We start from the raw sequence: 27,890 nt of genomic DNA, 5'->3' as shown, positions 1-27,890 counted from the left end.
AGTGTCAGGGAAAAAACAGTTAAGAATAAGGACATGTACTGTATCCCTCCGTATTGAATTACTGAAATTTAATTTGTCTATTCAATATTCCCTCTGTTAAAAACAGAGAATGACAATATATAGGTGACTTGCTTTCAGATTTTTAAATTAATCTCTTTGATAATTGTTGGTTCTCACAATAAATATTGTTAGTTCTTATAAGTAGTTAAAATTACATAAACTGGATCCAGTCTCCTCTCTAGTTTGCCACTAATTTTAGATGACACCTGGTGAGAGTAGGGAATTTAAATGGTTTAAACCACCTTGTGTATGAGGTGGTTTATAACATCTGTCTTGTAACATGGATGTTGTCAGAGTGGAAATGCTGAATCATCACATGAAATATGCACAGGTACATAGGATGGTCAGCTTTGAGAACAGTTTGACTTTCATCCTGGAGCCTTTAAATCCTTTATGGCAATGATATTAAACAAAGATTTACCTTGAGAAAAGTCCTGTGAAACTCAGACCATGTGCACTGTGCCTGTCTTTCTGCATATTGGTTCCCATTTTGTTATACAAAATTAAGGAGAGATTGGGGGGGGCGAGGGGGGATGTTGTGTCTTAAATACTTCCTGCCCCAGAGATCTTTGGCTTGCTCAGTGCTCCAGATAACGATGAACTTCTTTTTGTGAATATTGCCATTTTGAATGCCATGGCATCTTTTTTCCCCGTGCTGGCAGTTCTTGTTTTCCTTGTGATTAATCCAAATCACTTCAAGTCCTAAGTCTGCAAACTTGGACTAAGGAGGCTTGCACAGTCCCTGTAAGCAAAGGAGGTCTAGTTTGGCATGGGAGTTAGCATCCTCATGTCAGGCTTCAGTATTCTTCCACTACTTTCTCCCCACCTTCCTAGGAGATGACTGCTCTCATTTTAGTTTAAAAGCAGGAGAGGCCTGTATTCAGAAAACTATGGTAATTTGGAGAGCCCTGGCTGATGTCCAGAGGACATAACAGAGCTTAACTATCTTGCATAAGGGCAATGGGATTTACTTTGCATTATCAGCAGTAAATATGTACGTTCAAGAAAAGTAATAGATGGGACAAAGAGATGCATATGTTTTCATACTTTATTCTTGTAAGTGGACATAGCACTTTTCACCTGGGGATTTCAAAGGTCTATACAAAGGTGAAGTAAAAGTATGTTTGAAACCTAATATATTGGGAAAAATAATCTAAGAACACTTCATTCTTATGTAAAGATTGCTTCTGTAATGCTGCCAAGGTCAGCAAGCCTTTGGATTATTCATTTCACAATTGCTGGTTGTACTAGTTCAATCAACCTGTGCAGCTTTATCTTGCACACTTGACTACTCAGAAACATTCTATAAAGGACATTGCCAAGGATTTGTTCATAACTTTAAAATATTTTTCCTCCCATAACGTTTATAACAGTCCCTTGCAAACCTTTCTCTGAACTCTTGTTTTCCTGCTGGTGGTTTTTCTCCCCTGCATCCATAAGCAAGAGTGTCCAATGCCTGGCTTTTTTTTTAACTTGACGGTACCATTCTGAATATTTTGTACCCTACATAATTCTCAGCAGGAGTCGAGAGTCAACCAAAGTTCAATTCAAACCACATTGCATTGGTTGAAAATTTTCCCTGTCTGCTGACTAATCATTGTCTTAAGTGAAATAAATTGGTATTATCAGCAAAATTCCTGGTAGACAGGTCATAAAAGAAAGACTCATATCGAATGAATTTAGAGATTACATTCCCCACTACTGTAATGTTCCATTCAAGACAGGGTTAGTCAACTCAGTCTCTGAACAATGCAGGAGACTTATGCTCTTTGGTTAGATAAAAGGAAATTAATTTTCTCCAGCTGTTAATTTAGCACCTAAAGACTACAGCATGTACTGCAAAAATGCTAGTGGTTTTTTTGGGGAGGAATATATATATATAGAGAGAGAATTCTGAATAGGAGGATACTGATCACATGTTGGGGTAACTGACTTTTATTATTTATTTTTTTTAAAATTAAAATTTTAGAATAATTTTAATAGAAAGGAAAAATTATGCATGGTGACATATAGTTTGTCACAGAGGAATAGTTTTGGTTTGTGAAACAAAAATAAATAATTATTCGTATTGTTTCACTTGGCTTCTAAATTTTTTACAATCATCTGATCAGAAATTGATCTTCCATGCATGTGTTTTGCAAAGAATTATAACCAATTTATCTATCATAGTGGGGTTTTCAATATTTCTGGTTTTTATATATATGAGAGTAAAACAAACTGTAGAGCTTAAGATAATAAATGCTGTGCTGATAACTATTCTATAAATAGGCTATTTCTGAGTTCTGGTACTGTACTAAGCATTTCATAGAGTACATAAAAATACATCATCATGCAGTTCACAATCAACTTTAGACAATTTGACAAGCGAGAATGACAAACAGAAAGTTAGAAGCACAGAAAGATGAAGGTTACTTAAGTGAAGTAACTCGAATACTTAGATCGGGGATTTTAGGTACTAGCTGTCAGTCAAGATGGGTAATGTAAAATACAAGAAAGGAAGAAAGAATAGGGCTCTATTGACTTACTTTATGGGGTGTTATGGTAGGAGTTTGTTAGATAACTGTATGATGAAACATATTCTATAAACAGTATTTAGCATAATCACACAAATAGTAGCCATGGATAGATGTAGAATAATAGCCTAGTATAGTACCAATATTAGCACCACATGGTTCAGTGTGCAGAGCCCACACCTGGGGAGGTGTTAATGCTTGACAAGTCCCTCCCATTCACCTTGCAGCCACAGGCACCCTTGAGTAAATCAGGGAGGCGACAGAACTGCGCACTGCATAAGGCATGTTAATAGCATGTAAAGGAATTTGTCCACAGCAGTAAGAAAACTGGGAAACCTCCACTTAGAGCCTCCTACCACCTTCTCTGTGCATGTAAAAGCATATTTAATTCACATGATGCTTCATATGCAGAAGGTGCTTAATGCACCAAACAAGTACAAACCAATTTGTGGATTAGCTATAACATTTCCAAAAGCACCTAATGCTTTGAAAAGTTTAGTTTAACTGTATATGGCCTTGCAAGAGGCAGGTCTCATGCCATGTTCTGCTCATGCAGATCCTTTTCTGTGTGCTGCTTAGGGCATACAGCAGACTGGTTGCTCTGAGGCCCATCCTGTGTGCCTACATATCTTTCTTAGTGGTATAAGAAACCTCCGCATCTTAGGGTTGGAAGTTTGAGAAGGCAGAAGAGCAGTAAAGCTTTCCATATATAGCACAAATTCCTCTGGAAATTTAAGCCCTACAAAAATCCCAAGGGCTGGTGGGTAAAGCGAGCAGTTTCTAAAGAGCAGTGGTGAATGTGTGTTAAACTCTTGCACATAGTTCCCCTCTGCAGATAGAAACCTGGAAACCTGAATTGCTTCTGAAAATGTTACTGGTGTCTTAGAAACATATATCTGTCACTGAGCAGCCTTCACCTACTCCAGTCACTGAACTGAAATGGAGCTCTTTCATGTGTGTATACACATAGCAGTTGAGAGAGGAAGGGGAAAAAAAAAATTGTTAATGGGAGATTGTAGGGAAACCTCTTTACATGAAGAAAATATAATTTAAATGCTTATAGCATATAACCATATGTGCTGGCACTAACACCTTGCATTTCTTAGAGTTTCTCTTTTTTTCTCTTCAAGTGAAAGATTGCAGAAACTGCAGCATAATGACCATTGTCACCCTGGGAATTGAGAGCTACATGCTAACTCAGGGTGCAAAGGATAGTCACTTCCATCATAAATGGTGCTACTGCAGGATGGAGCATTTCTTGGCAGCACCCCTAGCTGCTGCTAACCTCGTGTGGGTTCGTAAAGTCTTGTAGTGAATTCCTGCACTATAAGTATGTCAGAATTACTAAGTAAGTTACACCTGCACAGTGCAATATATTGCTACCTTATTTAACATCTAAGCAGTATTATTAATCTGGGATATTGAATATAAACAGCAATGTAAATCCAACCTTCAGGTACCAGCTTCTAAGAAATAGATGTGCTGCAGAGAATAAAGCATATATAAGGTATTTCCTGCACCCACAAGTAAAGAATTAGGTTGCAGCCTTGGCCTTCCACCTACCAGATCCCATTAATCTTCTACATGAGGACTGCTGTTGTGAAGGTTATTACCTCACTCCTACATCCCCTATGTAAACATGTATTCCTGACCGAGCCTTTCAGTTTACCTTGATTAAAAGCAGAAGGGTTGCAGATTTCTCTAAAAAATGGTTTGACTTAGGATCATCCTTGTTGTGGGTTAACCCTGCTAGGCAGATAAGCACCACACAACTGCTCTCTCACTTCTCCCCAACTCCCAGTGGGACAGAGGAAGAGAAAAGAAAGCATAAACACAAGAAAACTTTTGGGTTGAGATAAAAATTGTTTAATGGAAGAAGCGAGAAAAAAAACAAGTGATGCAAAGGCACTCACCACCCTCAATGGGTAGACTGATTCCCAGCCAATTCCCAAGCAAAGGATGGCTAACCAACCCCCTTAAATCCCCTCCTCTCCTTTTCTGTTGCTGAGGAGGTGTGTTACTGAAAAATTATGCATTTTTCATTATAGCTCCCAAAGAGTGTGTAAGTGGTACCTCCTAAAGGGCTAATCTTTGTTGAAAAGTGAATGAAGCGGTTGGATTATAACTTGCTTTCTACAAAGGGTGAGCAACCTCACCATAAAAAGACATTTTGCTGGCTCATAGGCTCCAATTCCCTAAATTTATTACCTTTCAACATTTAGTAGAGGAACCTGGAGATCAGATTTTTCTTAAAATAAATCAGTGTAGGGAATTGAAGGAAAAGTGGAGAAATTCAAGTTTGCCTGAATTGGCAAATTAATGACAACATTTTCATTGGTGCTTAAGATAATATTAATTGCTGACATCAATAACGATACAAAGCCAGCTATCTATCTATCTTTTCTTACAATCTGAAGGATAAGATAAACTATCCATCTCAACACAGTCTCTTACAAACTGTCTTGCCCAGCAGGGCATGAAAAACTGTTCACATGAATTCTGAAATACTTTCAAAGGATGATAAATTCAGAACCATGTCAGAAAAAGAAGTGTAAAAGGACTAGTCAGTGCAAGTGGGTTTTATTGTCTCCTAATAAGTCTCAGTCTTTTTAAATGCTGTGTCATTAGCAAGCACACAGCACTCCAGTGCCTAAAATGACAAAATGACAGCAGCATTTCATAATGCAGATAATTTAATGCACATTTGAGTTTGCATTTGCAGTAGCGATTTTGGTTTGTGCAAAACTGAATAGGTGAATTGAATTCCAGCAGAATGCACGTTCTCACACAGACAAAGTAACATGAATACACAGAAGGTGATTCAGACATACAGTGCAGGATAAAATTCTATCTCATTCCAGAATTTGAAAGGAAGATCAGGGAACCATTAATATTATGAAAATAATGCTTAAATGCACTGTGAATGTTAGCAAGACCTGGTGCTGGCCCTTTCCCTAGTATTGAGTTTTACCCACCAGTGGTAGTGTCTTGTCAGGAAAAAGCTATGGTGTTTCAGCACAGTTTGTAATAATTCTATACATACTGTTAAGCCATTAAATAAAGAGTTCCATTGGTAGTGCTGTGTACAATTTTTATTTAAGAAGGAGGTAGTAAGTCAATCCCTTGACGTGCAGGTTGCACAGTTGCTGTAGCACAAGGGCCAGCCTGTGATTTTCAGTGTCTTCAGTGTCTTGCAGGAGGTATATAAGTAGAGGAAACACAATCAAATCTTAGCATGGTTTTTTTTTGCGCTAATGTGTAATTTTTACTCTTGCCAAGTAAATATGTAAAAGTAGTTGCTCTGTATTCAATGTGTCTGCTCCCTCTATATGTTCAGAGTCATATATAAGTAATTCAGTAAAAAATAGCACACTTCTAGTGATTAATAATTCATGAGCCTCCTACCTCTTTTAGCTACCTATTAGGACATGGATTCTGTTTTTTCTTGTGTTTGCTAAGCAACAGTAATCTGCACAATCATGTGGATCTTGCTAAAGACCATCAAAATTTGAGGACGCAGATGTAGCTGAGCCAGTTTGGTCCACGCAGTTTGCATACAGGTGGTGATGTGAGGCATGAGAAGGGGAGAATTCAGCTTGGCACTCAATGCATTCCAAGGTGTGAGGAGGAATAAAGGTTTTTGCAAAAGCTGTGAACATTTAGAAGGCACTTCAGGATAATAAACCTGGAACTCATGCTGTTGATTCACTGTGGTTTTGTTTTGGAGAGCTACTGTAGGCAAGAGCAAGGAGATAGCACTTTTCAGCCAGCTGTTGTAAGGCCATGCAGAACTGTGCACAGCTGCTGTGACCTGGAATTGGAAAGGCTGGTTTGTAAGAGCATGCTAGGCATTTTCAGAGAGCCACCTTCTCTTTAGCAATGGATTTTCTTTATGCAGTGCTTCCCACTAGCCTGGATGGACTTTGAAGTATGGGAATAAGTTTCTATACTAGTCTAAGATGAGGGGGAAAAACTCTGGATCCTGAAATGATAAAAAGAAGCAGTCTGTGTTCCAGAATCTGGCTTAGATTTTGTGAAGGAAGAACCACAGAAATCAACAATAGTTATGTTTCTCAAGCAGTAAAAAGTGCTCTGAGTTTTTATTGGCTAGAGCCTATTTGACTTCCTTCTAAACTGTGTCAATTTGCCTAGTAAGCACATAATTTGTAGATAGCACAGGATATTCTTTTAAAAATAATGTCTTCTTTTACTGAAAATATTAGTGCCTTGCTAATAAAAAGTCCATTAAATAAATTCTAAACTGCTCCCTAAAATGCCTTTCTTCATTGTCTTATTCTAATTGACACTTCTTTACATGAGAGGTTTTTGACAAAGTATTATGGATACATGTGGAAGTAAAACCTGTAACTCCTGAATTCCTCAGCCCAGACGTAATTCAAAGCAACATACATTATGGTTGTGATGTGTTAGCGTTACTAATTTCCCAGAAAAGATTTTCCCTAAAAAATTGTGTGATCTGATTCAAAGTTACCTTTTCAAATAATGCTGTGATACAGAGAAAATTTTTATTGAATGAATTTTGAAGTCAAGTTTAAAATAATAATATGATCCTATTTTTCTTTGACAGAGTATCAAGAAGAAAAACACAAGTAAACAAGAGATGAGCACATACCTGCGATTCATAGTCTCTCGTATGAAGGAGCGGGTGAGTCTGAAACAGGGAAGTTTATCAGAGTGTTGGGTTGCACTGTAGAGGATGCATTACGGTTGGCCATGTGTGACTGCAGAGAAGAGGGCTACAGGAAGGTGTCATTTTATTTCCCCTGTCATAAGTGGTGTGTGTATTTCCACGTACACTTATATCAGGTCTCATTGCTCGGATTAGTATCATTCTGACAGGAGTAGTTTATGCCATGAACCTGTGGCTCCTCTGAAATGGACATTTTTGAGGTTTGAAATACATGTCATCTATCAGATTGTGGATCCACAGTTTGGCCTTGTGTATTCCCCACCTGAAATATTACATTTTTTAATCTATTTTTTTGTGCTTTAAGCAGATTCTAAATGCAGTATCTAACACACTCTCATGGTCCTTTCAGGCTATAGATCTAAACAAGAAAGGGAAGGACAACAAACACCCAATGTATAGAAGGCTGGTGCACTCAGCTGTTGATGTTCCTACTATACAGGAGGTAGAGTGACTTGCTTTCTAACTTCCATAATGTTTATGGTGCCTTTTAACAGGGAAGATAAACCTTAAGGACTCAAGCACTAATCCTGTTTATTTCTCCTTATGACTATTGTATCCCACATTGGATTTGGGAGCTTAGAACTTCAGACTTTTCCTCATAAATTGGTAACTGAGTAAAACCATTTTGAGAGGTGCCTAGTTTTCAGACATAGAGTATCCTGAATTCCTTTTGTACTAAGGTTTTACTAGGAGCTGTAGGTAGCTGAAATCTTTAGAGAAAGTACCCTTTATGTAAGTCATTGAATATGGACTCGAGAGCTTATGTTTGCGTATCTGGCCCAATGCTTTTGACCATGTTCCAATTTTAGTTATTATGCCCTTGTGTAGGTGTCAGCTTTATAAACATGTAAATGATTCATAAAGAACCAATCATTTTGTTGATCATGAAAAAACAAGATTCACTTAAAACATCTGTTTTGCATTAATTTTTCCAAAAATAAAGTACTAGTAAATGCATTATCCTTTTTTCTGAACCAAAGTTCTGATGATGACTCATGTAAATCAGTGGCACATGACCAAAATGAACAGCATATTCTTTATTCATTGCTGGAACTGGATTACTATGCAGTGCTGTAGTATATCTTGCCCTTTACAACCATAGATGTGAAAAGCCTTTGTTTTATTATTGTTGTTGAAACACATGGATAAACAATAGCTTCCACTGACAGTTTTGGAGACCAACACAACTGGCTGGCTTGAAGTACTGGCAACACTGGTTGAGCCTGAAAATAGGTCAGGCCTTCCTTTTACTGTGACACCTTCACCTGCTTCCACAAAAGGTCTTTTGACCTTGATAACATCCTAGAAACTGATGATGTTTGATGATTGGAATTCTCATAGGTGTTCTTGACAGAGCACAACTGAAAATGCTGCATTCTTTATCAGACAAAAGACCATACTAGGAAAATACACTGCATGGCTCCATGTAGGTGTTTGCTATGAGTTTGGAAGACTAAGACAATCAGCCTTCATCAGAAAACACTGACTGTCATATGAAGATCCTGGAAGTATAACATTGATTTAAAACTAGCTGGTATTTTAAGGTACAAAATCTTCACGTCACGGAATATATTTTAACTTGAACAAGTGTTCTGGGCCACACTTTATGATGAAGCTACTCCAGATTTACCCTGTTATAACCAAGAGAATTTTTTTTTAAAACTTAGTCAAGTATTAAAGCACCTATTTACCTCTGGACATTGCATAAAGGGACCAGTGCAGCCAATGTTCAGATACTAACAAACCATGCCAAAGAGTTGTAAGTATTCCTTCTGTATGCAGGAAAGGCAGTGTCTGATCTGTGTTGAATAATGCAGATTTCTGTGGAAGCTTCTCTGCATAAAACAGGTATAGCACTTAGACATTTTTTCACAGTCCTGTTTTCTTTTGTGTAGAAAGTAAATGAAGGAAAGTACAGGAGTTATGAGGAGTTCAAAGCAGATGCTCAGCTGCTTCTACACAACACAGTGATTTTCTATGGAGGTAAAGTACTACATTTACTGCTTGCTTTATTTGGTTTATCTTTATCAGCAGGATAATCACAAGTTCAGGATTGAATTTGGTATTACATAGTCTTAAGTGTGGATGAGGTCATTTTAGAACCCTTAAAAATCCAAGTAAGCTGCAAGAGGACTTTGAAGGGTCTTTTCTAGCCCACCTACTACACGATTATTTTCATCTTCTCTGGCTAAACCTGTTTGTGGGAATTTACACTTTTGCCGCACTGTTTCTTCTGCAGCCTAAGTCATAAGTCAGTCTGGACTGCAGATTTCTGCCAGTATACTTCTGTTGGTTTGGGTGGAAAGAGGTTTGATCTCTGCTATGCTGTGTCAGCAGAAACATGTACTATAGACACGTATTTTTCACTTGTGGGCAATATCTGCGGTATTGTGACAGCAAAGATAGCTACACCCACACTAGAAGTGTCCTGCTGGTGCAGCCATTAGAAAAGCTGCCAGCCACTGGGAAGGTATTAAGTGACTGATACGGTGGAACAGTCTGACTGGAAGTGGAAAGACACCATCACCATGTCCAGAAGCTATAACCAGGTCCTGTAACAGGGTTCTCCAGAGCCATCATTTCAGGAAGGATGTGATTCTTCCCTTCAGACACAGCTCACTTCAGGGAAACTGGGAGGACAGTGGGACCAGTCTGTTTGCAGCATCAGAAGACCCACAGTGTCACTGGTAGAGAGAGATGTGAATGTGCTGATGGAGAAATACACAGGTGTAAAGGGAAACACATAATGATAAATAATCTGTGAAGCATTACTCTCAGCAGAAATGCTTATGTGATTGTACCTGTGTTCCTGTCAAATGGTGATAGCAGAGAGCCATGTTTTAGGACAATTGCAGTGTGTCATTAAGACACTAGCAGAGAAAGCAACTGGATCCATATTAGGAGCAACCCTGACTCCCTGATACTGCTCCTCAGATGTGTACTTGTATTGTTCAATTGAAAAGCTCCCAACAGTGATTTTGCATATAAATAGGAAAGAGAAAACAAATATAGAACTGATTGTTAGAAAATTTTAAATGGAAGGGTTATCCAAGTGACTAAATTATGTTTTGTATTCTCAAGCAAGACAATTATAGCATGAAAGTCATAGCAATGACAGCTGCAAATCTTTGTGTGCACTGTGATCATACCGTGATTGTTCATACCATCTTTTTTAATTTATAGCGGACAGTGAACAAGCTGATATAGCAAGGATGCTTTACAAAGACACATGTCATGAAGTAAGTAGTACTAAGTAACGAAGATGTGAATAAGATACTTGACTTTTATTTCAGAATCTAAGAAAATTATTCTTCATATTACAAAAATAAAAAGGGTGAGAAGTTTAATATAAATTTTCCCTTTCTAAGAGCTGATTCAGAATTCCTTTTTCTTTTCTTTTGCAACGAAACTATTTCAAAAATTCTGATATTCAAATATTAGTTTTGAAAATTATCTACTAATATATAGTTTTAATATAAATTGAACCTGAGGTGAGATTCCTACCAAATTCCGTAGCTGGCAATGAAACATTTCTCAACATTCAGAGGAGACCAGAAAATAAAGCTAGGGGAGCTGTCACACTTTTGTACAGGTGAATGACTTCTTTCAGAATGTACTTTAAATATTTGATTAATTTAGAGAACTATTCTTTACATTTTAGCTATAATAAATCATTAAGAGTTGAATTGGTCTCCTCCTTCTGCCTTATTTTTCTAAAATATCAATAACATTTCTGCAGCTTGTAATTTATCCACTCTCAGCTCACCTCAGTTTCACACCTCTAGTTTGCACAGACAGAAGTAACTCTACCAAATTAGCAAGCAGAGTTGAAAAATCTTGATACTCAAGAGAAAGGGATACTTCTGAAGACATGTAAATAGGATTTTTTTTACTTATTTACCTTTTTTTGTTTTTCAGCTGGATGAACTGCAGCTTTGCAAGAACTGTTTCTATTTGTCAAATGCGCGACCTGACAATTGGTTCTGCTATCCTTGTGTAAGTTGCTGACTCAGATTTTCATTTGTTTGCCTTTCTGTATAAAAGCCTGCAGTTTTGGTGTCATTAATGCATTGACTATTACATTTCAGTAGGCTTGTTTCAAAAGCATGTTAAGATTCTGTAAGCCTAGATATTTTACACAAGTGAAACATTGATTGAAGTTCAAAGCTGTAATACTATAGGTTATAAAACTTGGTTATCAGCCAGTTACAGCAGTCTCAGAAGAAAATAAGGAGCTTACAGAAGTAAAACTTTGCTCCTGGATGAAGCTATAAAATAGACAAGTTTAAATTTTGGGTTGCTTAAGATCTCTGTTTTCAATAAACAGTTACACCCTTTTCAGACTTTGTATTTTTTTACTTTGATACAAGCAGTACATCTAACAGAGAAATATATATTGTAAGAAGATAAAAATGAAAATAACACTAGACATAAGCAGTGACCATATTCCTAAGATACTAGCATAGTATTACAGCAAAGTATTTGTGGGAGATATCAGTATAATACTTCATATCCAATAATAAATACAACATTTTTTCCAGATACCTAATCATGAGTTGGTTTGGGCCAAAATGAAAGGCTTTGGGTTTTGGCCAGCCAAAGTCATGCAGAAAGAGGACAATCAAGTTGATGTTCGCTTTTTTGGCCATCACCACCAAAGGTAATTTATTAGTTCCATGTGCTTCTTATTACAAACAATACTTACAAGAATTTATCTCATCTATCATGTTGTAATTCCTGGCTCAGCTAGTTGCCAACATTAGAAAGACTGAGTACTTTGCCATAATTGTTTCAGAAAATTTGAAGCTCAGTCTAACACATCCAAAGTTACCAAATGGCTCAGAGATTCCCTTTCCACAGTTGCTGTAGGGAATGTTACTTAATGCCATTTTAATTAAAGGAAATGAACTTCAACTGTTTCTTCAAATCAGTAGCAGCCTGCTGATCCAAGGCAAGGTGAAAATTGGACAGAAATGTACTCTTACTTATCAGCAGTATTGACTTTGTGCAATTTTCTCTTCTGAGCAGGCACGTTGCAATTTTGTGTTTTAGTAACATAATATACATCACAAGTGTTTCTGTCTCACTGCTAGAACATTGACAGAGCTCCTGCTGTGAGCCAGTTTGCAATTTCAGAGAATAACTCTTTACATTGGAAACTTCACTCTTAGAGATCAGCTTTTACTTCCATCTCCAGATGTTTGTTCAGCATTTGGGGAGGGTTATCGTAGTGTTAGTAGAGTGGATGTACTGACTTTTTTTTTTTTACTGTTTGATTTATGTAATGTGAGGAGAGGAGACATTTGCAAAGTAATTCATGGTTGTTGGGAAGGTGGTATATTTTGGTGCATCCCAAAAGGGTCTAGACAATTGAGTAACAGTATTTTATGAGGCTGTTTATTTAAATTGCTTTTAGTGTAACTTGCACAGTATATAACATGTTTTCATTTGTTATATGAACTACCAAGATTTTCTAATGGGCATTAATTGGGTAAAGGATCTCTGTTTGTGTCTCAATCACAGAATGATTTACCTTGAATCTGTTTGCAAATACATCTTATCTCATGAGTAGTTTTGGCATTAAATTCACACAGCTTCAAACTATTTAATAAAGTAACATGACGCTTGTGGGATGAGGTTCTTGCAATGTCTTAAACATGTGCTGATAGAAAAGGCAAAGTACATTTTACTAGCATGCCATTGCTTAGTTACTGTGCCTGACTTGGACAAAAGGCCAGTTTCCTGGTTGGTATAGATTAGCATTGTTTGTTTGACTTCACTGAAATGAAATTTATTCTGTAAGAATTGAGAATCTGTCTGCAGACATTTAATTTGTTACAGTTATTTACTCTGTTATGTAGATGTCCATGGAAGTGACTCTTTAATGTCCAATGTTGCTTGGTATAACCTTTCAAAATGTCAAGAGCTGCCCATATAACTCTATGAGGACTCTCTGAAAATATTTAAGCGACAAAGTACCTCTGGAACCAAGTCACTGGCATGAATTCAGTCCAAAAGAGCATAAAGTCCCCGCATGATTTCACTACTGACAGACAGAGCCCCTAACTAAAAAATGACTCTATTTGAGGTGATAGTTTGGTACATTCCTTGACAGTTTTAGCAAAGAGGTCAAGGGTTAAATTGGATTAGCATACGAACCTTGGGTAAAGATGTCTCCATGTCTGATTTGGGGCATCTAGCAAGAGAGCAGGTAGGAGATGTGACTGCTGTTGGTGCTGGGGGAGGTTTGTGGCTCACCAAAAATGAAAAAGATTCAGCCATAGCACCCACTGCTAACAAGTGCTTATAGTAACACAAGTGTCTAATTGTATGCAGTCTGTTTTTTTCCAAATGTGTTGAATATACAAAAATTCTGAGTACAAAAGAATTGTCAGTGATCAGCCGCTGTGAAAAACTGTTTCTGAAGTCCGTTTCTCAGGTCAGGATCCTTCATCTGTATTCAGTGTTTCTGAACCTGTCTGTACTGTGTATTCAAAAGGGCCTGGATCCCCTCTGAAAACATTCAAGATATCACAGTGAACATCCATCGGCTGCACGTGAAACGCAGTATGGGGTGGAAGAAGGCCTGTGATGAGCTGGAACTGCACCAGCGTTTTCTTCGTGAGGGGAGATTCTGGAAATCAAAGAATGAAGATAAAGGGGAAGAGGAGGCAGAGTCAAGTATCTCTTCTACCAGCAATGAGCAGGCAAGTGCTGCCACAATGTTAGCAATCAAGGCAATTTATTAAAGGGTACAAAGATGATGTTTTTGGTTAATCCACTATTAAATTAGCCTTGTGCTTTGTCTGCAGTTTTGTGGTGACAAGAATAGGGTTCAAAGGCTTATTTTCCCTATGTTTTATAGCTCAGTAATAGCAAGAATATAGAGTTTTCCTCTTTCCTCAGTTTCTTGGACGACCTCTAGGAAGTTTCAAAATGTTTGTCACCTACAGCACCTTGAAGAGGCAGACCAAGATTTCTAAAGTTAAATAGGAATGTTCAAGTTAAATGTCATGGATATCAGATAGACTGCAACACTGCCTTCTTGGACTCCTATCAAGGGACAGCCCTGTAGCTGTTCAGCCTTTTCACAGCTGGAGTGTGTTCACTTTGAACTGCATTCTGCATTACAGATTCCCAAGTAACACCAATCATGATGTTTTCAGCAAGTCCAACTAAAGTTAGGTGGAAATGTTGCACTTGATGACCATTGACCAGCAACTGATTAAAGTAATTAAAAATCATTCTGCAAAACAAGAATAATTATATTGCTTTAACAAAGGTGAAAAGCACAAGGGCCAAGATACAAAACTTTGCACTGCCGTATGCAAATTCCCTTATCATGGCTGAACCTAGCCATTCATTGTCCAAAAGGGGGTTATATATTTACTATTACTGACTTGGAAGTAAGATTTTCACAGCTTGCAGGATGTTTCTCTGTATTTTTGCCAGCCTTTGCCCTGGCAACATCTTCTTTCCTCATTTAAAAGCACTATCCTCTCTCTAAGTCTGTATTTTTAAAAATCAGCATATTTTGACCCTCTTCCTTTGCCCTTTTGTACCTGAAAACTTGAAAGCTTATAAAAGTGGATGTTGCTTTAAGGGGATGCTCCTTAGCAAAGTAGGTTTAGGTTTTTTAGCCTGTTTTACTTAACTAACCCTATACAGGTCCTTTATTTAATATTGTGTATGCAGTGATGCAACATGTATGATGAAACAGGAAAACACCCACAAATTGTATTTACGAAAAATAACAGTGGCATTTTCCCATTTTTTTCAGAATGTCAGTCATATGGTTCGAAGTGGCCATTTACATATTTTCTGTTCCACCCGAACTCTTCATCTTTCACTTGGTTAATTCTTATCCCTGTTTCACTGGTTTCCCAGATACAGGAACATAAGAGTAGCTGTCCAAGTCAGTGCTTTTCAGTATCCTGTCACTAACACTAGCTGTGTTAGCACTAAATGCTTCAAAGGCAGGAGTAAGAACTTTTCTGTAAGCCATTATAAGATAATATACCATCCCCTTTGATATTATCCTTGTTTCTATTGCTGGAGATTGGCTTTTATTCTAAAGCATGAATTTTCATATCACTTCAAGTTATAATCAATTATAGCAAGTCTGGGTAATCTTACCATCTTTACATATATACATTATAATTATTGCTGTTTTCTGGTTTCCAGAAAGATCTTCTTCCTAGTTATGGGTCACTGATATCAGAATATTCCAGAAAACAAGTGTTTGAACTTGTGTGTGAAATGAAGAAAAGAATGGTTAAGGGTATTTTAGCAAATACATTTTGAATGTTAGACCTTGTTCATGAATTTTGTTCCTTCATGCAATCATAGTCATAGGTGATCATATGGAAAGTTTATTGTGTGCACTTCTTATTTAAGAACAGTATTGAATTTTCTGTTTGCTAAATTACACAATTGCAAATAATCACAAATAGAAGGTACATCAGACATGTCACAGTGAATGCTACTTATATGAACTGACTTTTGGAATTATTCAGTATGTTTTTCTTAATGTTCACAGCTGAAGGTTACTCAGGAACCAAGAGCAAAGAAAGGACGACGTAACCAGAGTATGGAACTCAAGAAAGAAGTAAGTAATCTCACTTACTATGTTTGTAGAGATAGTGAAGTACAAAAAGTCTGAAATTATAATAGACAGTCCCCTCAATTTCTGTCACCTTTTACTTATTCATAGTATTCATCTTGGAAGTTCCAGCCCCTTAGTTTGGTCCTCCTTGCTAACAAACATAATTATACATCCCACATGCAAGCCACTGGTGTCATCGTAATCATATTCTGTATCACGAATAAATCAACCATCAAATTACAACATTTTTTTTTAATGAAAAATGTAGTCTAGTTAGTCAGTGTATAAACATCAGAAATTAGAAAGTATTTTGCATGATCAAGAATATTAAGTTTAGAAAATGTTGTATTCACCTTTGTCCATGAAATTTTCTTGTTTATCCAACTTGCACACTGAACAATCACGTAACCAAGGGACTGTATTACTCTGCTTGTACACAAGGGGGCAGTTGCTGAGACACAGCCATAATCTCGTATTTCCTAACTTTTGAGTATTTTTTCCTGGCTCGTTTCAGCTGCATGTTGAACACTAAGAAAAAGTATGCACATATGCACAGTCCTCGGAAGAGGACTCAGGACTCCATTACAGAGAAGGGTTCAGGTATTTTAGCACCAGAGTTCTGTGGGATGGCCCTGGTGCCTGAAATACAGACACTGTCACTCTGGGCACCTGCCTTCCCATTGTATCTGATACCGCAGGAGGCACCTTCATCTGTGGAGGCCGTGACACACAGTTTGTGCTCCCTGGGGCACAAACTATATTTGACAGGGAGACTACAGTTTAGGATGTCTCATCGTTTTTATAGTGTTTTCTGTCAAACAAATGCTGTGATTTGCTTTATACATTTATGTCTTAACATTTACCTCTTAGGTCTGCTCATATTTGACCAGTGATCCAGAAGTCAATCACAGTGACCTATTAGAGAGTAATTGGTTGCAAAAGGGAATACAGAATCAGCCTTTTGATTGGTGTGAGCAGTGCCCCATCACACAGACAGGCACAAAGTCCAGTCCTGAGCAGGTCCAGTGTTACAAGAACTGCATGCTTTACCTGTACACGGTTAAATGAGCTTTGGAAATCCAAGTTTAAAAAAAGCAAAATAATGTTCATCTGTGTCTTCAGACACTTCAAATGTCACCAAGAGTTTGCAGGAATATTACTTACATCTGTTCTAAAGAGCACAAGCAATTGGTGTTACAGGGTAATAGCACAGGCAGCTGCATTCACTACAGTACATTACAGTAACTATGATTTCTTTCTTGATAATTGTGTAATTACAGAAAGCTTCTGTGGTCATCCAAGTCTAGTTCTATATTATTGGAAACAAGACTTAGACGCTCATTAGCCTTTCATCTTCAAAGCACCTTTGAAGTACTAATCAATCTGCAGCAGTTCTATGAAATCAGTGAAATATTACAGATTCCAGTGCAGCCTGTTGGGCCAGAGTAAGCCCAGAGTCTGCCAAAACAATTCAGGCACCTTGGGCATGCAGCAACAGTCTCTTTGGGGAGAATGGTAGGGGGAAGAAATCTATGGCAACCCTTTAGTAGTCCCAAGAGATCTGCAGGGAGTCAGCATCGCTTCTGATGGTGGTTGTACTTTTTGGGAAGAGAAGCTGGTGAGCGTGGCATACTAATGCCATGCTTGTGCTTCCTTCTGGAGGGCTCCTAGCTGAAGTCAGAAAAGCCTGACCAAAGAGTCTACCCACTGTCATGTTGGTTTTCCTCAGGGATCCCACGTCCCATTAGCACTAAAAGTCTTCAACAGACACCTTTCACATTAATTGCGCTGACATTAGTCATGTAACATATTTTTCTCCATGGGGAACTGAAAGTTAACTTGTTCTGTTTTGATATCTGGATTTACAAGTTTTTTCTTTCTCTGTAGGAGCCAGAACCTGAAACTGAAGCAGTAAGTTCAAGCCAGGAAATTCCCACAATGCCTCAGCCCATTGAAAAAGTTTCAGTCTCAACTCAGACCAAGAAGTTAAGTGCCTCTTCTCCAAAAATGCTGCATCGGAGCACCCAGACAAGTAATGATGGAGTGTGTCAGAACATGTGCCATGACAAATACACCAAAATCTTTAATGATTTCAAGGACAGGATGAAAGCTGATCACAAAAGAGAAACTGAGAGAGTTGTGCGAGAGGCAGTGGAAAAGGTAACACTTGTCGAACACCACCTACACTCCGGTTTGAGGAGAGGAGGAGTGTGGATTTTTTTCACATTCTTTTCTATTTTTGTGACATCCACCCTTAAGAAAATGAATAAAAAACCTTTACTAAGAGATCACATAAAAATAGACTTCATTACTGCTTTTTAGACTATTTCTGTACCAGCAGACCTTAGTTTAAACAGAAGACTCATGCTTTTTTTGATTCTTGTCCAGTTTGTGATCCAAAAAATGAAACTAATTGTTCATTCATGAGTATCCATTTCCAAAGCCTTTGTCTTCATTGTCGAGTGTGGTTGTAAACGATGGCATTGTTTAAAGGCTGTTCATAAATAATTCTTTTGTCAGTCTTCTGACCTAAACATTAAATAGATTCACCGAAATTTGTTTGAGTTTTCTTCTCTAATGATAACCTGTTAAATTCAGTATCTAAGCCTGAGCTTAATCCTGTAGAATTAAGACACCAGACTTTTAGATAACTGAGCAGGGGCAAAGGAAACCCACTGGCAGTTAGTCTTAAAGGTACCTCTTACTGAACTCAGGGATGTTCTATTTTGTAATTCTGTTGTGTCCTTGCTGTGATTTATGTGCAGTTATAGGTTTGGAAAAGACAAAATCTTTGTCTAAAATAAATTCATAAATTTGTAAACATCGTTGACAAAATATACATGGAACCTATTTAGCTGCTTTTGAAGATGCCTAGCAGAACAGAAATATGGTAGCATTTTTATTTTGGATGGTTGTTTTGTTATAACTCAAGAGAACTTTTTGGTTTCTGAATAGGAGAAGTCTCTGATTATGTGACCTCCACCCACATCAGTAATGGAGGTTTAAAGAGTAGGGGTTTAAAGAAGATACTTTTATTCCAATAGTTGTCCATTGACTTGTTTTGCTGACTTTCTCATGGCAGCTGCGTACGGAGATGGAAGAAGAGAAAAGGCAGGCTGTAAATAAAGCTGTGGCCAATGCACAAGGAGAGATGGACAGAAAATGTAAGCAGGTAAAGGAGAAGTGCAAAGAAGAATTTTTAGAAGAAATTAAGAAGCTAGCAGGCCAGCACAAGCAACTGATTTCCCAGACCAAGAAGAAGCAGTGGGTAAGTGTCAAAAATTTCTTACAAGACAATAAGTGGAAATGCATTATGAATACTTCAGGGCAATTGAAGGTGTTTTCTTCCTTATTTTAACTACACCACTCTTTCACTGGTCTTTCAGCTTTAAGGTTTTCTCCTTCATGTTACTGCTTTCAAAGTTTTTGAACCTTCAAATTTCAACCTGATGTACTGATTACTTTCCATCTTAATTATGTAGTGTTAACAGCACCGTCTTCTTGAGTCCAACCAGATGTTAGTATCAAAATATTTTTTTCTAAATGCAGTTTTACTCCATATAAGACATATTTTGCATTGTGTTCACACTCCTTTGATGTCAAGGCCCTGGAGGATACAATACCTGGCTGCATCAATTTGGATTCCCCTGCTAATAATACTGGTAGTGATATCCTTTTGGCCTTTTCCTCTCCTAGCTTCTTCAGCTCTTTTATGTTCTTTTGTATTTAAGACATGACTGTCTAAATACGTTTCGCTCCCTTGTTCAGTCCTTTAGTCCAAATCTGCAGCATTGCCTGGGAAAACCATGTTCATTTACCCTTTAGAAAAGTGAAAACAGACATGATAGACATCTAATTTACCATTCCATTACATACTGCAAACTTTTCCTGGTTTTGTTTGGTTTGTGTCTCCTGTTTTCTTTTTAAGTCAGAAGTTTGTTCTCCCACATGTCTGTACAGCATCTACTCAAACACTGCGAGTACTATAATTCTGTGCTGCTAGCCTCTAGCAGAATAAGGGTGGAAACTGCTACACTGAGGAGCAGTGAGCCTGGCACACATAGAAACTTCGCTATTCCCTTGCTAATTTTTCACAGAACAAGGAAATCAAAGTCATTGTTCAGGAAATCACACTGCACTGTAATGGCGATCTCTAACATACAGGAGGGTGGGTACAAGATTTTCTGCTAGCCTCCTTTTGAGCTTTGTTTTTGCTGTATGCAGTTGAGCAGCACACGGGTGCCTTGCCACAAGATGGCACGCGGGTCTGAGCTGCAATGGACAGCCACTGCCACCCACCGACAGCCAGCCCTGGCCCCGACCCCAGCTCCTGTTTGTCTTCTGCTGTAAAGGGCTGTTTGTTTATGTTCAGCCTCATTAGTCCTCGTTCTTATAGATGAAACCGTGGTCCCTGCAGAGAAATCTCTGCTCTGTAGAAGAATGAAATAAATAGTAAGGTGAGATAATCTGCTGATGACTATCACAGTCACAAGTCTGGGTTTTTTTGCAAAGAGAAGAATTACTTCAAATGCCGGAGCTTCCGTAGAGTCTTAATTTCTTTTCCTGATAGAGATTTTACTGTGGGTTTTATGACAGTGCAGTGCTTGGGTCTTTGTCAGGTAGAAAATTCCTCCCTGTCTACCTATCTCTGCAGACCAGAGAAGTTACTTAGGTCTCCGACTTGATCGAGTTACTGTGTTTAATGAGTCACCAGCTGCTGATGGCTTCATGCATGCTCTTGCCTGTGGCACCTGAGAGGGAAAGTGAATTGCCCACTATAGAGCTACGTCAAATTATCTCTCTTCTGTCAAAAGTTAAGAGTGCATATATGAACTGTTACCGCCATTCAGCCGATACGCATAAACTCGATCACAGTAACTTGATAATGAGTCTGGACTCTTAGCTATAGCTGCTTTTTGGTGGTTTTGAAGGCAGAATTTATGGAAGAGACTCCTGAGACTCTTTCATCTGTTCCACTGCCTTTGCCATATACTTTAGCCTAGTCAGAGAGCACACTGATAGCACATCAATGCATCTTATGATCATGTGCATAAAGCCTCTTTCTGAGCAAGACAATTAAATATATAAAGAGTATTTGACAGTCTTCCCCATTTCTGTGGCCCCAGAACTATCTGTCATTCACCACTTTAAATGAAGGCATCATACAGGCAGCTGTTTTGCATGTGGTGGGAGAGGGAGGGTGAGGATAAACACCTTTGCATTCAAGCTGATGGATCTGCCTGCCAACACACAGCCTCAGGCGGCTGGAGTTGGTCCAATTACACAACTCCCCAGTGATTTTTCCTTCAGTGGTACTAATGACAGTCCCTGGTGTGTAGTACTGCTCTTGTATGCTGCTATTATAATGATACCTCCTTACCAAAATCTCATGTAATTAACACACATACTAAATGAGTTTTGGTGGCTTTGCTTTTTAATTAGGAGCAGAGACCTATGGTTTTGTGTAATGCAGATGTCTAGGCTTGGGAATAGAGCTGCTATTATTCATGTTATATTTGTCTTTTTCTCATACCTAAAAAAAAAAAATATGGTCAGGATGAAGGGATCATTTTGCTGGTGGTGTACAGGCACATGAGAAGATTCACACGCAGCCCTCAGGAGCATAACTCATAGTTAAAGAACAAAGTTTTCTGTTGCTCTAACGGGTCACAGTCCCCTTGACTTAACCCAATTTCATTTTTATACCTCCAGAAAATTTGTATTTAATACAGATACTTCATACAGCAAATGAAAGGAAGAAACGTAAAGTCAGGGATCATGAGATTATGCAGTTTGATGACCTCCAGAATACAGGCTAGAGTGCTGCTCTTGACAATGTTTCTTTTTAAATTTCTCACAGTTCTTTTACTTGCATACAAGCCTCATTTAAATTGGTGCATAGTTCATTTTTATAGATAATTTTTAACTTCTGTAGCTTCCAATTATAGTCACATGTATATTTATTCTGAATTGCAACAGGTTGTTTTTATGTGAATGAGCACTGTCCATGATGTGTACTGTCTGAAACGAAATCCCAAGTGATTGATAATGTTTAGAAAGACAAAATACAAAGAAAAGAGGAGGCCTGAGGCCAGCTGGCATTTTGCCTTCTCTGCCACATGTGCTGGTACCAACTTAGATGACACTATTTTCCTTATGTGAGTGGAGATTTACACCCCATGCTTATGGCCAGCACATGTAAAGGCAAGTGCAGGACTCACAGATCAGTTGTCCTCTCCTGTCTTAACTTTTTTTGATCTCTCCAAGCAAGCAGATGTGAAGCTGGTCTCTGGGCTGAGGCCTATGCTGTACATAATGGAGATGCACAGCTGTTCCCTGCACCTTTCCAGCAGATGATCCTAATAGTTCCCACAGGCTTGTGGGCAGCCAACAACATGAAAAAACAGGAAAACAGCTCTTGAGAGGACACTTGTTTTCAGACATTTCTACAAATAAACTTCCCTGGAGCTAAGTTATAAAAGGAAAATGGAGAGGTTCCCTTCTCATGCAGCTAGGGAAGCCCCTTTATTGCTGATGTAAATAAAGAGCTGTTGGTTTAGCCAATGTAAATGTCGGTTTTCTTGGATCTGTCTTTTAGTAGTGTGTAGGGTTGTGGTTTGGTTTTGTTTTAGGGCAGTTGGGTTTGTTTTCTTTGTAGTTCTTTGTTTTATTAACAGTGCTGTAGCTAGAGAGGATATAAAAAGTAAATTGTGTGTTATTCTGTGCTTTGATAGCAGCCTGCACAGACTGTGTGATATCCCTCCCTCTGTTCCCCCTCATGCAATAAGCATTTCAGACTGGATTCAGAAAGATGCTCTGATTTTGAGCAGACTATATTCAGAAGGACAAATCTGAGATCATTAGAACCTGGCTTTCAATGGCACTGCGTGTAAGTGGTTCTTTTGGCACTAATGCTGGCCTGCCTTACAGGATTTTGTCAGAATGATAGTTAATGCATTTGCAGCATTCCCTTAAGTGGTATAAAACCACCTGGAGCTAGGGCACATTGCCTGTCTGGGTGCCCTAGCTCCTTGCTGACCATCCGTAGTGTCAACCAGCATGCTGATTCCCTTTTTTTTCAGTTCCTCGGAGGCCATGTGGTTATTTTCCAGGTAGCTCTTCCAGCTGCCATGAAACAGGAGGCATTCTGTGTGTTCTGGGATAGAACCCCTCTTTGCTACAGCATTCCGCAGAACCAAGTATTTCTGCAGAAATCATGGGCTGTGCAGCATCTCTTTCTGTCAGGTGTTTTGTGCCATCCTGGCAGCCATGACAAAAGGCAAGAGCCCATGAGGCCATCCTGTGTGTGACAGGCTGCCTCTGGTTTTCCAGAAGACCTGAAGGAAAAGGCTCTTTGTCGCTCTTCTCAGTAGCTCTGGGTGTAGCACGAGGTTTTCTTTTCATGAGATTGCAGCGCTGTCTGGCAGTCAGCAAACCCCATTGACAGTAGCCTCCTTGCAGACCTACCCTAAATGGGCTGTAACAAACCACTTGGTAACAAATTACTCTTTTCTCCAGTAATGTTGTTGTGTGACTTCTGAGATTTTCCTAGCCCAAAAGGATCTTCCCCAGCAACCTCTGGACAGGTCAGGCTTGTAAAGAAACCTCAGAAACCCTGATTTTTGAGCTTGTGCAAAACCAGTTTATGCCAGAAGTGCCTGTTGATTTATCATAGGTTTTAAGTCATAGATCGGGGTGCTATTATAATAAATGTAGGGTAGAAGGTGGTTCCTGCACTGTGTGGCTGAAAAATGTCTGTCTACTCCCCTGAGGGATGAGTTTTCTTAGATGAGAGATGATTTTTTCAAAAGCAATAATCCAGACTCTGGAAGATACAGAAGCATTGTGCAGATTTGCTAAAGATTGCTGCTTTACTTAGCATGTGTGAAAAACGCCCTGCCTCTCGATGCCCCAAGCATAAATAAAAGAGAAGTATTGCTCTGCATGTGCTGGTGCATCCACGAGCAAGTGAGAACACTTGTGTGCCGGTAAGGAGGGATCCTGCAAGGGTAGTAATCTCGTCTCGTTTGTTCTCTCCAGTGCTACAACTGTGAAGAGGAGGCCATGTACCACTGCTGCTGGAACACTTCCTACTGCTCCATCAAGTGTCAGCAGGAGCACTGGCATGCCGAACACAAACGTACCTGCCGCAGAAAAAGATGAAAGAGTTGTGACTCCCCTAGAAAACCACCCCGATGATTGCTATTCTCAGACACAGCGGTTTTTGTTTCCAAGAAGCCAAAATTGTTTAGAATTTGCTTCCCATTTTGCACCAGCCTTTAAACACTTTTCGTAAATGAAATTTTGCACAGTAATTTCAATCTTCTGTTTAATGCTCCTCCAAAATTTTGTCGGCAAAATGAATTTAACATCTGTGGGAGCAGGTTACTTTAAATAATTTTAAACTAGAGGATTTGTTGCATTTTCAGCAAATTTTAAAACATTTTTAGGTTTTACAGAGATTTTAATCTTTAAAAACAGCAGATCTAAAGATAAAAAAGTCATGCAAGTTTAAAAAAAAAGAACGTTTAAAAACTAGATCTGAATGTAAGAAATGTAGAACTGTTACAGAAAAACAAAGCATACTACCTTGATGTAACATTTATTTCTTAACCTTGTTGAGCTGGTTTTGTTCAGCTTAATTTTACTGTTTAAAGGCATTATCTATTGGTTATACCAGTGGGTACATGATTGAATTTGGGAACAGGGTTGACACAGCAGGTGCTAGTCCTGCGTATTTTTTCTTAAATATTTCCCAACTGTGTTTTATTTTCATTATTTCTTTTCAATATATAACTTTTATAACAAAATATTAGCTTTGATCTTGTAGTTTAAAATCACAGGGAACTGGGGTAATCTTTTACTGAGCTGGATCTTAGAGAAAAATGAATATTTAAATTTCGAAGTTTGCACATTTCATCTTTGTCCTAACATGAGTGCTTGTAACAAGAATAAGAAAAGCCAAAAAAACAACAAAAAAACCCAACTACCTTTATTCATACATGGAATTATGAGGCAAATTTCTTTATTGTGCCCCCCTTCAGCCTCCCCAATCCAATGTCATTTGACTGCCTATGATCTGGTGTCACCTGGTCCATTGTAACTTGATAATAAAAAGAGAAAAAGCACTTAAGTTTCACAGAAGCCGTTATGTTTGTAGTAATGGGTCATTGCCTAATAATGAGCTCCATCACTGTACTCAGAATGAAGAATAATGCATGTTAATTTTCTTGTATTAAAGATGCCGTGATTTGTAAAAAGTCTGTATTTTGCGGAATGTCTGGATTAAGAAGCATTACCAATAGGAATGGATCGATAGTTGAAAAATGATTTTCTTTTTTGTTTGTTTTATATATAGATATATGAATTGCATCCATGTTCAGAGACAATTTTTTAAATAGATGTAAAGCTTACTTAAATAGCTTTTCTTTTAAAGTGTCTCCGCATTTTAGTTTCTTTAAAAGATTGGTCTTAGACTGAGTCATATGCCCATTAATCATCCAGCTATTTTTTGAGAAGTTAGAGGAATAATTTGTAAATATTTATTTAGATCTTTGATATTTATTGAAAGCAATTACATGATGGAACGATGGAAGCTGAAGAATCAGGAGGAGAGCCTTTAAAAAAGTTTTCTCTAGGATTTGTCAGGGTCATTGTAAAGATGAAAATATAACTAAGACTTCTGTGAACTACCACTGGAATCCTGATCATTTTTACTTACAGTGGTGATATAAGTTAATTGACTAGATACTGCCAAATAATGCCCAATATGTTGCAGAAATTAAGTGGTAAATTGATTGGAAAAAATAGTAAGTAGATGGTAACTTGTATTACCACAGCTACATTATTGCCTGATAAATGTGTAATTAACTTTTGTCGCCTCTGTGTTGTGACTGTAAAACACTTCACAACTAAAAATCAATCTTGTTCGATTACTTTACAAGTTCCAAAACTTCGATCCACCCCTATGAAAGCAAGTTATTGTGGAAATATTTTTGGTGTAAAATCATTCCAGAATATGTAATATTTATCTGATAGCTGCATGAAAGTAAGATTCGTGTTACTTTGGCTTTTTTGTCTCTGTTGACACGGTTGCACATTTCCAAGTTACTACAGCGTGAAAACTGTGTGTTTTAAAGAAAAAAAAAACAAAACAAAACAACAAAAAAAAAAGATTGTGGCCTGGTTTTGTATAAGTTTTAGGTAAAATTACAATTGATTGTTTTAGGAATCATGATTTAAAATTAATTTTTCTGCAAATCATAAAGCTATATTAAAGTGTTGAGCTTAGCCACTATGCACATTGTAATTATTCATTGTGGCTGTCCAGTTTATGATGCATTCTGGCATTTTGTAAGCTGCTCTGACTAGCAATATATAGAGTCATTTAATGTGTTAACATTGGTTAATAAATGTATTTAAAAAAACCCTCACGGAAAGTGTCTGTGTTGATTTTGGCCAGTTGTCCGCCAGTTGTCCTCACGCCCTTGGGTGGGCACTCACGAGGCAGCTATTTTTACTTGTCCTCACCTAAAAAGACCGGGGCTGCGGATGGGGGAGCTGGGCCTGAACTCACGGGGCCCTTGCTCCTGGCTCGAGGTGAGCTGGCAGGTCCACACGAGGGCCTGAGCATTTCACATGGCTCTCAGCTCCAAAAGCGAATCTTTTCCGGGGACTGCGGTCATCATGTCCTGGTGGTAATGCCAGGGTGGGGCTCGCAGACCCCCGTCTCCCTGTGCTGCCTCTCACCAGCGTCCCCACTCTGCCTCCTCCCTACCCCAGTCACCAACCCTTAGCCTGTGCCTGTTAGACATTTTATTAATGAATTTTCATCTGGTGGGGCTGAGAGGACTCTGTGAATCCAGCTCTAGCCTGAACAGTGTCAGCATTTCTCTCACAAAATGCAGCCCTGAGAAGCAGTTTCTCTCTCTCGCACTTATTTTCAAAATCAGGACTTGCTGCCCGCAAGGTGCCCGAGGGAGCCAAGGGCCCATGCTGGTGCTGCTGCCCACGGGGCGTGTCCCACAGCCACCCTCAGGAGAAAGGGCCGTTTGGGGACCAGCCACAGGCAGGGAGGTTTGTCCTGGAGCCCCAGTGTGACTGCAGGGCTGCAGGAGAGACACTGGGAATTGGCTTCTCTGTGGCAATTCAGAATTTCCCTGTGTGAATTAAGACCTGCTAGTCCCAGGGGGAAAAAAGAAAAAAATGTATTTTAAATATTTAAAGATCCCTCAAAACTCTCTCATTATTTTACTATCCAAACTTTTCTGTTTTCACATGAATCACAGAATTTTACCTGAGTGCAAGTTTTATTCATTCATCTTGATGAAACTCGATTGAATACCAATAGCCAGCATAGGGCACATGTTGCAAATGAATCATTTATGCTGAAACAAGCCAGCAAAGCGAGGTCGGGAAGAGGCAGCGCCCCTCCCTGAGCTCCCTTTCCCAGGCCACCTCTCATTTGGGTGATGGTGGTCAGCCTCCAAGCACAGCACTGACTGCTCACCAGCACCCCACTCACAGAAGACCCTGGTGGAAACGCTCCCCAGTTCCCCTCCCCAAGTGCATTTGCTGATTCAGGTGCCACCAGTGGGACCAGTATCGGGACCAAGCAGGTTAAATGCTTTGGACGTGCCACGGCAGCTTCCCACCCCCATCGCTTAACAGGGGTTCTCTGTACCCCTCTGTGCAGACCTGCTGTGCCCCATCACACGTCCCATGCTGGGCCCTATCACCACCACCCCTGCAAAGCAGAGGAGGATATTTGTCCTTCCACTGCCCCAAATCTGCAAATTTCGTTCCACCAGGAACCTTAGGATGAGCAGGGGTTTCTGTGAGCTGCTGCATCTTCACCACGCAGACAGGGCTGGATCTTAGTGCTCCCAGAGCATCAGTCTTGAAGGCATTATTTAGCATTTTATTGTTGGCTTTTCCTATTTTTTGTCATGATTATTATTACTATTGTTGTTATTGCTAACATCATTATTATTATTAATTT

At 38.8% G+C, this 27,890-nt stretch overlaps 1 protein-coding gene across 10 annotated transcripts in view; it reads left to right on the top strand.

Annotated features, from left to right (window-relative positions):
* ZMYND11 (zinc finger MYND-type containing 11) overlaps nt 1-26,116 on the top strand; it is a 106,721-nt gene extending 80,605 nt beyond the window's left edge. For all 10 annotated transcript variants that reach the window (XM_026843271.1, XM_026843275.1, XM_026843270.1 and 7 more), the window contains 11 exons: nt 7,162-7,239; nt 7,634-7,726; nt 9,180-9,267; nt 10,468-10,523; nt 11,203-11,280; nt 11,826-11,944; nt 13,784-13,991; nt 15,824-15,892; nt 17,777-18,049; nt 18,972-19,157; nt 23,930-26,116. In XM_026843271.1, the coding sequence (XP_026699072.1) occupies nt 7,162-7,239; nt 7,634-7,726; nt 9,180-9,267; nt 10,468-10,523; nt 11,203-11,280; nt 11,826-11,944; nt 13,784-13,991; nt 15,824-15,892; nt 17,777-18,049; nt 18,972-19,157; nt 23,930-24,052 (1,371 nt within the window). In that variant the 3' untranslated portion in view covers nt 24,053-26,116. The remainder of the gene's footprint in view (nt 1-7,161; nt 7,240-7,633; nt 7,727-9,179; nt 9,268-10,467; nt 10,524-11,202; nt 11,281-11,825; nt 11,945-13,783; nt 13,992-15,823; nt 15,893-17,776; nt 18,050-18,971; nt 19,158-23,929) is intronic.
* Nucleotides 26,117-27,890: the final 1,774 nt, after the last annotated feature.

The sequence above is a fragment of the Athene cunicularia genome, assembly GCF_003259725.1.
Source record: "Athene cunicularia isolate RWA chromosome 2 unlocalized genomic scaffold, athCun1 chr2_part1, whole genome shotgun sequence".
Classification (NCBI taxonomy): domain Eukaryota; kingdom Metazoa; phylum Chordata; class Aves; order Strigiformes; family Strigidae; genus Athene; species Athene cunicularia.
This window is presented reverse-complemented; position numbering and strand designations above follow the sequence as displayed.